The 9,993-nt window shown below is 31.4% G+C and overlaps 3 protein-coding genes across 3 annotated transcripts in view; 1 reads left to right on the plus strand and 2 right to left on the minus strand.

Annotated features, from left to right (window-relative positions):
- Positions 1-3,313: 3,313 nt before the first annotated feature.
- On the plus strand, positions 3,314-4,726 carry beta4GalT7 (beta-1,4-galactosyltransferase 7). Its single transcript, XM_014236878.3, has 3 exons — positions 3,314-3,607; positions 3,683-4,274; positions 4,333-4,726. Exons 1-3 carry the CDS (start codon positions 3,493-3,495, stop codon positions 4,580-4,582), a joined length of 957 nt encoding a protein of 318 aa, XP_014092353.2. The 5' UTR covers positions 3,314-3,492; the 3' UTR covers positions 4,583-4,726.
- A 479-nt stretch (positions 4,727-5,205) lies between these two features.
- EMC6 (ER membrane protein complex subunit 6) lies at positions 5,206-5,813 on the minus strand. The gene is made up of 2 exons (XM_014236883.3): positions 5,593-5,813; positions 5,206-5,523 (listed from the first exon to the last, which is right to left on the minus strand). The coding sequence occupies exons 1-2, from the start codon at positions 5,717-5,719 to the stop codon at positions 5,315-5,317; spliced, it is 336 nt and encodes a 111-aa protein (XP_014092358.1). The 5' UTR covers positions 5,720-5,813; the 3' UTR covers positions 5,206-5,314.
- Positions 5,814-8,667: 2,854 nt separating this feature from the next.
- The window catches only part of tnc (tenectin), a 108,123-nt gene continuing 106,797 nt past the window's right edge, over positions 8,668-9,993 (minus strand). Inside the window, exon 7 of the mRNA XM_036357159.2 lies at positions 8,668-9,900. Coding sequence (XP_036213052.2) covers positions 9,798-9,900 — 103 coding nt within the window. The 3' untranslated portion in view covers positions 8,668-9,797. The remainder of the gene's footprint in view (positions 9,901-9,993) is intronic.

The raw sequence follows: 9,993 nt of genomic DNA on the forward strand, positions 1-9,993 counted from the left end.
AAAATTTTTTTAACCCCGTATTTGGGATTAAAAAACCAAAAACAAAAATTGAATTCAAATATAATACAATTATTTTTTTTTATGTATTTTTTGCAACCCTGATCACTCGTAACCAGCCGCTTCAAAAATGGATCGATTTTGATGCGACTTAGCAGCAGTTTACAGATGAAAATTCGGTTCTTTAAGTTTCTTATCTAAATGGTTTCGAACGGTTTTTGTGCAATGTTTAGCACCTGGACAATTGAAACAGTGCTTACATGAAGATCAGACTCGACGGTTTCCAATATTTTATCGATATTTTCGACAATTGTGCATGATTGACACTATACAGACCATAAACACTTTTCACAGATTACCAGAGCTATCTATTGGTAAAATAATGGATATATTTTAATTAAATCAAATGTAAGTACACTATATGCATTAGTTTACACTTACAGACATATCTACACACATGTGTGATATTTTAATTTTATACATTATACAAAATGATAAACCAATTTATGCCGTTGGCTACTACGGAAGTCTAAGTCCAAGTACAAGTAAAGAACATCCAATTTAGTTGGAACTTTTTGTTTATCAAACCAAAAAACCTCAAGGGCGTGTTGTTGTTGTACGATGTTCACCCATTATTTAATTTCAGGCATGCGAAAGCAACATACTCACTAAATAATCACGAAGGTGCTCATAGTAGTCATACCTGGAACCAGTTTTTATTGTTTAATCTGTACGAAATATATTTTAGAGTTTATGTACAAACATGATTGCAACGCAAGCATAACCGATGACTAAATATTTACTATGTTAATATGGATCTCCAGTAATTTACAAAAAACAGTAATGATGATTACATTATTCAAAAACCACTATGTACATACGTATAAAAAATAAGTGCTATTCTAAATCACATTAAGATTCGAGTACTATAAAACATGATTATGTGCATGTAAACATAAGTTTTTGCATGTGGTTAATCTTAGTAGAGACTTCTTTTACCAGAGGCTATGAAATCGTCAATAAAAAGTTAGAAAAAATCATGATTAAGTGCATATGTATGAGTAAATAATAATTAAAATAACATCATAAAAATGCTGCGTCAACTATTTTGTTCACTATTGACTAATCACTGATATAAGTACAATTTTCGTCTCATAAAAATAGAAATTATATAAACAAATAGTTTTTTTGCTATAGCCATAGTAAAATTTATTATAATCCTTTAAAGATCTAAAGAGATCCTTAAGAAGGGTGCGAATATGAATAAAGGAGAAGTTGACTCAGTGTTTAAGCGTTTTGGAGAAGGCTAAAAGGTTTATCCTATATACTATTTAACTCGCTTTGGCTATATCGAAGTCTCATGATTACCACAAACTCGAAATTCCATGGATTTTTAAACGAAGACCATAAGAAGGAGAAGAAAGCACATCAATCGACTACAAAGAACTTAGCTTAGTCCTTCTTCAATACAGCTTACTTCATCTTTGGTAAAAATGTAGAGATGTGTTGATTTACTTCTAAATTTCAAAACCAAAAAAAAAGAGCTTATTTCGGCTGCATCACAGCTGCATTGCTTATAGCTTAATAAGGTATAAAATATTTTTATCGGTCAGTTTGCATGGCAGCTATAATATAGACAGCATCTCCCAATAGGGACGGCGGGATTTCGATAGCTCGTGGCGGCCTTGCTCGTTTAGTGACTTGTGTCAAATTTTGTCAGTGTGTTCAGTAAGGTTTGCCATTTTATCATGTCATGTTTCACTTTGGTCCAGCGCTTGAAAATTGTTCAAGATTATTACGCAAATGTACGTTCTTTACAAAAATTCACAAATTCACATACTTCGAAAAGTCATCTTCTAAAAAGAGGCACATTTTTAGCTTAACACTCGTAGCTTCATCAATCAACAAAATTGTCAGTTTTGGGGCGAGTCACATGCGCGTGTGGTTCAGGAAACGTACCTTTTCTTGCCGGATTATGGTATGGCAGCATCATCGAGCCTTGAATGAGTTGTTTATGTTTCCAGTTTGCTATAAATTTTCGATGGCAATTTGTGAGAAGTTATTTCAGAACGCCCGCCTGCCCTGACGACCATTTAAAGATAATTTTATTTTATAATGTTTACACATTCGCTCAGACGTGATTAAAGCCCACCATACGCCGCTTGCCTCTGCAGTCCAAACCCGTCTCCGAACTACATTGATTTATGCTTGTTTAGACTGTAACAGAATTAATAGATTTCGTCTATGAATGGAAATTTTTTATAATTATTTTTAAATAATAACATAACATATAGTTGTAATAGTAAGCTTAATTCCGAATTGAACGAAAGAAGAAAAGCATCAATTAAATAAGGATCTGCTTCACAGTTAGTCATTTTCTAGCAGTTTAATTTCACACTTGTAAGTGAGCAAATGCCTAGTTAGTAATTAGTATTTCCGCGAAAGCATGCCCAATACTATCTTTCCAGATCTTTTAGTAATTTCAGGTGCGATCTTTCCGCGTAACGACTATTTAACTAATAAGATTATATAATATGTAGATAAAGGAAATTATAAACTAAACGGTGATTACATAGTTTACATGTGCCGGTCGTTCACTAGTATGGTGTAAATCAATTTTCCAAATACTTGTTTTATTACAAATACAGTAAACGCTGCTATAAAGACACTTTTGGCGATTAAGCGGTTATGAACTTATATTTTGTTGGATATTTTGACAATGATGAGGACTTAAGGAAAAGCTATATGCTGAAGATGGACTCTATAAAGTGGGTTTATACATACATTTATTAGAGTACTTTTTAATAAATTCCAACTTTCGTCCCACCATGTTATATTTAGAAAGCGATGCATGTACTTAATACCATTTCAATATTTGAGCCGACAGTGGAATAATTTATAATTGATTTGATCGTTTTCGATGGTTCTTCTCCGGGGTTTTCACTGCTTTTGAACAGATTGAATATGTGCTTTGCCTGCTACTTAAATATTCCTTGATTAATAATCATGATTTTTTTTTAATTCTTATATTATTCATATCCTTTTATTAACCGCAACATGTGACCCGTCTGGTTTCCTTTTGAAGAGAGTTTTTGTGTACATATGATCTTTCATCCCTTTCATACACATACGGCTTCTGAGTAACATGGTGTATGTTAGTAACCATGCTACTTCTTTCTATGTATTGGAGTTTATCAATTCACTTTTATATTCCCATATTTACAAAACACCATACATAATCCAAATAATTTTGTAAAATCCGCTCGTAAACAATTCAAATCCAACACTATGGCAACGCTTTATTGACAATCAGCTGGAACAAAATATTTATTTTAAACTCTATTCTCAAATTGTTATTAATAAACTTTAGCTGTTAAAAGTAAACGTAGAATATATTTCATGCTAGAAACATTATAAAAGTTAATTAAACCTTTGGTTATCACTGAGAATGATAGTGAACAAGGCCAAGGTGTTTTTCGAACAACTACGAGTGGTATGAAGAAGAAAGATACAATGCTTTCAATAGGAACTATCAACTGGCTATTTGTGTGTGGACTGGCATTTTGTTTAGGAGGAGTAGTCGTATTGAGTTTCATGCCATTGGGCTCAGGTAACGCAACTTCAGTAAAAAACATAAGTGTATGTGTGTCCAAAATCCACAAAATTTGGTTTTTTCTTTTCGTAGATTGCATTTGTCCACTGAGTCGCGGTCAAAAGAAGGCTAGCTCCGAATTGTATAATGTGCATTCTGAGTTAGATGGCACTGAGGTGAAAGCAGAACACAAGTTGGCTGTATTAGTGCCATTTCGTGATCGATTCGAAGAATTACTGCAATTTGCGCCACACATGACAAAGTTCCTCAAACGCCAAGGCGTAGTTCACAAAATATTTCTACTTAATCAAGTAGACCGGTATCGTTTTAACCGCGCTTCACTTATAAATGTTGGTTTTCGTTTCACTAGTGGCGTGTATGACTATATTGCCATGCATGATGTGGACTTATTGCCAATGAACGATGCATTGCTTTATAAATATCCAAGCGCAGCTGGTCCACATCATATAGCAGCACCTGATTTACATCCCAAGTATCACTATGAAACATTTGTAGGCGGCATTCTGTTAGTGCGTTGTGAACACTTTAAACAAGTTAATGGGATGTCGAATAAATACTGGGGTTGGGGTTTAGAAGATGACGAATTTTATGTACGTATTAGAGACGCTGGATTAAGAGTTACGCGACCAGAAAATATTAATACTGGAGTCAACGATACATTTAGGTATTTAAAAATCAAATATTTTTCACAACATTCGACTAATATACTTACTCTATTGCAGTCATATACATAACCGTTATCACCGCAAACGCGATACACAAAAGTGTTTTAATCAAAAAGAAGTTACCCGTAAACGTGATCGACAAACAGGTCTGAATACGTTAAACTATAAAATTTTGAAAGTCCATGAAATGTCTATAGATGGTGTCTCGATAACTGTTTTAAATATTCTGCTCGAATGTGACATTAAAGAAACACCTTGGTGTGATTGTTCTGGCAATGCCGCAGCCGCTTCTGCTATGTCCACATAATTGTTCTTGGTGGAATTAACTGTGCTATAAACTCGTAATAAAGTTGTTCTCTCTCATTTTGTATGAATTTATTTAAAATTAAAACTTACTTTATAGTTCCTTAGTTCAATAAAAAGTGACTTATACCAGAGATCGGGATGAAAAGATTTTAGTTTAATGTGCATATATATTTATAAACTGAATAGGATAATTTAGTTTGCCACTTACTTTGTAACACAAATAAGGACACGTCGGAGACCTTATAAACGAGCTATGTCCATTGTAAGGAAAACTTTTATATTTGACAAGATATGTTCAGGAAATTCGGAATGTATTATTATCCGGACTACTACAGCATATAATTACAATACTATGTGACCCACTATACCATATATTGGCCATACAAACTAACCGATCAAAATCAAGATAAAGATCCTTCTATATCCTTTCATGCTATAAGAAATGCCTATGTAAAGAATATTATAGCTCCGGTGCTAAAGATGGTTGCAGGAACGTCTTCATAAAATGTTGTTGAGTCTAAAATGACCTGTTGCTCTCGGCTCATGATCATAATTTTGTAATATATGTGTAAATATAATTGCCTCTGTAGCAAGCCACTCTTTATACATTAAAACACTTTCATATCCTGATATATAATACATACACATAGTTGTATTTCTTTAATATTAAATGTCCTATAAAGTTCCTTATTTTATTATAAAAGTTATACGCATCTATACCATAAAACCTATTTTAATAAACATGTACCATGCCATAGAGAAACGTCCAAAATAGAACGTATGTACATAACCCGCCCATGAAATTGTTGGTCAGCAAACTCTGGCGATTAATGAAAAATTTACGCCACTGCGTGCCGGATTTTGCCAAAACCAGCAACCACAACACGAATACTGATAGAAAGTAAAACAAAAATCCAAGCAGTCCATTCAGTCCTAAAATACCTGCAAAATATATGTTTGTTTTTAATGCATGTTTGTAGGCATATTCAATTCTATAATATTGAAGCTTACCTGCAGCACAACCAGACAGTGCAGCCATCGAAGTACGGCAATATTCTACAGCTGAAATATTACCGCGTATAGCAGCCTCACTATAAGCGACAATTTCGCCAGTTTTTGTTGTTAATCTGCCAGTCATATCTGCAAAATTAGTTCGTTTATTTTATAGAAAGAAAATATTCCGTACGAAGTAATGCCGTGTTAATTTCTCAATTCAAGAAGGCAAATGTCAATAGACAGCTGTTTTCAGTTAAATCGATACAGAAGTTATCGATAAATATTAAAATTAAGAGATTATTAAATTTTGGAGACGGAAAGTTTTTAATGCTTTAAAAATTGTCTGCTACAATATTTTGTAATTGTAAAAATATATATATTTATTTATTTTGTTTATAATATTTTTTTTAGATCTTTATTTATAAGTAAAATATGTAATTAATGATTAAATTACTTATATGGTCACGAAACACAGCTAGGTTTCCATATACAGCTGATAACGCTATTCAATGAGTGATCGAGTATGGAATGACGTTAGAATATTTTTTACATTTATATATACAGATATTGAGTAGTCTATTTATATTAAATTCAAATTCAAATTCAAATTCAAATTCGAGTTTTTTTTTGTATTTTCAGAAAAGTCATGTTATTTAAGTAATTATAGCGAATAAAGGAGTGTTATTAGTTTGTGTGTTTTGATGGGAAATTGGTTTATGCTGGTGGTTTTTAATGAAATAATGAAAAATAAAGAAATAATAATTGCAAACGGTGTGCAAAGTGTCTTAAACATTACAATTTTTGAACTTTAAATACAAATATCAAAAGGCTGAGGCGGGAATATATGTATACATACATTTCTTAAAAATTGCTCAATGATTACAGCTCCGCCCCCCTTTAAGTAAAATCGTATATCTAAGGAAATACTTGACCAATTTCAACCAAATTTGGTGCATAACACTATATCGACCATCTTTTGTTTCGTTGTTAAAATTGGAAAGCAAGTCCGCCTACTTCCCATATTGTTCACTTGAGCCAAAACAGTTTAGTTCTGAAAATGTGTGTGTGATATTTTTGATAAAAATAATGTGGTTTAGTGTTGTATATGAATCGAATTGGTCTAGACCATTTGGTTTCTTTGGATAATACATGTTGATTTCTCACGCAACCACTGAAAGTATTTCCCCCGTCTTTAAGATTTGCAGTTTGTGAGAGATTAAAATTTAAGGTTACACTCGAACATATCCCCTCCTTACTTGTTTGTTTTGTTTAGATTTGCTTATAAATAATATATGTATATTGAACCAATGGGAGTCGGGAAGGAATTCAAGTAAATATTTTCTGTTTTACTGCTATATGTCTACATTTAAAAGATAGCTAGCGAGAACCTCAGGGTAGGAAATTGTTGTTGTAGTGACATAAAAATTATACCCAAGTTTACGGACAATATCTTTACACTTATGTTATTATATTTTCCATTTAACAAAAACACAATTTTTTTTTACATTTCATACAATAATTTATTATCGTCTTTTATTTCGAACAAAATATAAAAAATTATTATAATAATATTTACTTATATATAATATCGTATTAAGTTATAGCTAAAACTGAGTTATAAAAAAATTAAAAAATTGATAATAGAAATAATTGTTCAGTTTAATATCTACAATTGCGATTACACGCGCGAATATATTCATTATTTCGTTTATTTCATTATAGTTTAATTATAATATTAATATTGATTTAAGCCCAATTCTTGTCTGACAAGTGCGAATTGTACAGATTATACTACATTTACAAATTGGCAAACAAAAAGAAAAATTGAAAAATAAACAAAATATTGTTTAAGGAAAATATTTAAAAATCATTAACTTGAGCTGTGCGCACACAATTTCTTATACATATGTATGTGTGCGTGTTATTGCATACTGAATTACTTATACTTTAATTTTACTTTTTATATAAAATCTAAGTGTTTGTTTTTATATAATATTGTGTTCTATTGTTGTGTTGCAATTATTTATTACGTACGCAAGTGTTGCATAATATGTAACTGTTTGTGTAGTAAGTTCAGTTATTGGTATGGTTACTTTCCGTTATTTTTCATATACTACTTTTTATGCGTTTAATTGTAGATATAACTAAGCAGTTTTATTTTTCTGAACTATTCGCTGTGTTTTTGTTTTTATTTTTATTTTTACTTTAATTGCATAATTCGTATTTTTTACTTTAATCAATATACTATATATTATTTTAATACATTTTTTTTGCTGCTTTAACCTAGGTGTATAAAAAAGTGAATATCTCGGGGGTTTTACATAAATGCCGCCCGTGGAAATTTCACTGCTAAAGCTCAAGTGACTGAAAATTGCGTTAAAAAGTTACTATTTTCGCTAATACTAAGTGCGTTTGCGCTTTAATTATTAATTATTTATAGTTGCCGCATGCCATACATAACTATGCGTGTATGCGTGTATACACATACATATGTAGTTTTACTTAAGTATATACTTTCATTTACGTTTCGTTGCATTTAGTGTAGAAAAGTTCATTGCTATTGTGGTTTGTGTTGTTTTAATTACAAATAGTTACATATAAACTTACATTCGTACGTATTTTGTTTATTATTAATTGTTTTCTATTAAAGACTATGCGTTTAACATTAAGGTTAAAAAATTTTCAATCAGTCGAGCATTAGTGATATATACGGTTTTATTCATATTTTTATTTATATTTATATTAACTTGTGTTCACTAAACTATAATATATTCATACTTGTATGTGTTGCTTTAACTTTACAAAACGTTTCTCTGCTGCGTGCGCTGACAAAATTTTACGCCTGCGCGCACAGCTTGCTCTGCCACGCCTTATGCGTTTGCTAGACGGCTAGTCTCATACATATTACAATATACAATTATTATTTTTAATATGCTTAAAAGTATTTTTGCGCATGTGTGAAGGGTAGAACTAAGCTAGGAGCGCATAAAATCAAATGACTCAGCAATTTTATGCATTAAGGAAAAACTTATTTTGTAAATTCGTTTAGCAACACATGAAGGAAACATAAAAAGCGCGTGTTTTTTAAAAGTGATAGAAATTAAAAAAAAAATTTTATTTGAAAATATAAATTTTGAAAAAAAAATATTTAAAATAATTTGAAAATTAAAACTAAAATTAATTTAAAAAAATTTTTTTTACAAATTAATTGCTTCGTTTTTTCCCGCTGTTGCTCGTACAATATAAGAAGACTAGTAGCAACATTAAAAATTATAAATATTTATTAAAAAAGTTCGTTGCAGTGTCGCATTTAAAAATTAGTAAAAATCATAGTCTACAATTAGGCGCTAGTGCGTGTCTAGCATAGTGGTTAAATATATATATATATCGAATACAAATATAGTTAATGGCAAAGTTTTTACAATTCATAACGTTATTCTTTGTGGCAGCCACAATATGCGCGCCACACGATACATGCGGGTTGGTGTTTTCGCTTTTAACATATTTTTTTTTAGTGAGAGTCTCTTGAATATTCGCACATGTCTTAACTGTTTTTTCTTCTCTTGCACGTCGTGCCGCTGCAATCGTTCGCGCACAAAGAACTACGTTACAAACACTACTACAATTTATTGTTTTTTGTTTTTATATAAAATTACGTTAGGTTCGTTTGCTTGCTTTGCTTTTGTTGTTTTTTTTTTACAATTACAAATTACAAACGAAAATTTCGCTTAAGTAAGTGCGTCCTTAATTAAAAAATTGTTAATTGCACCTATACTAGGTATACAGCACAATATCACTGGTTGTTTGCTAGTTCGAAAAAAAAACAAAAAAAAATAATAATATTTATGTATAAATATAGTATATACCTACTAAATAAAATAATATTAAGGGTTTATGTGTTCAAAGCAGAAATAAAGGAGCTACATATACAACACATACGCAGATATGTACGTAGGTATGTGTGGCCAACTCATTTTTCGCCTCGAAAACATTCGTTTTTATATTTGTTGTTGTTTTTTTTTGTTTAATTTTTGTATAGTTTTTGTTCGTCTCTACAACATTTGCTTCGACTCCTCCATAATTCCATAATGTTTCATTGTGGTTTTGGCACCGGTTTGCAGATTCATTTAAGTTCACTAGTCTTGCTTTGTGTTTGTGTATGTGTGCGTGTTTCTTATCTGCTGTGTTGTATGCGTAAGCGCTTATGCTTAGCGATTATTTCATCTTTTCCGGCCGGTCGCCACAACAGCCATCACCTGCTGCATCGTGGGTTCGGGCACGCACGCCTGAGGATCACATTTCATCTTTCCATCGCCGCCGCAACTGCAAAAATTTGACAAAAAAAAAAATAGCAAATCATCAGTTTCATGCTGTGACAAGTAGCAATAGAAAGTAATATAAATAATTAAAATTCAA

Source organism: Bactrocera oleae, chromosome 2 (genome assembly GCF_042242935.1).
Source record: "Bactrocera oleae isolate idBacOlea1 chromosome 2, idBacOlea1, whole genome shotgun sequence".
NCBI lineage: Eukaryota > Metazoa > Arthropoda > Insecta > Diptera > Tephritidae > Bactrocera > Bactrocera oleae.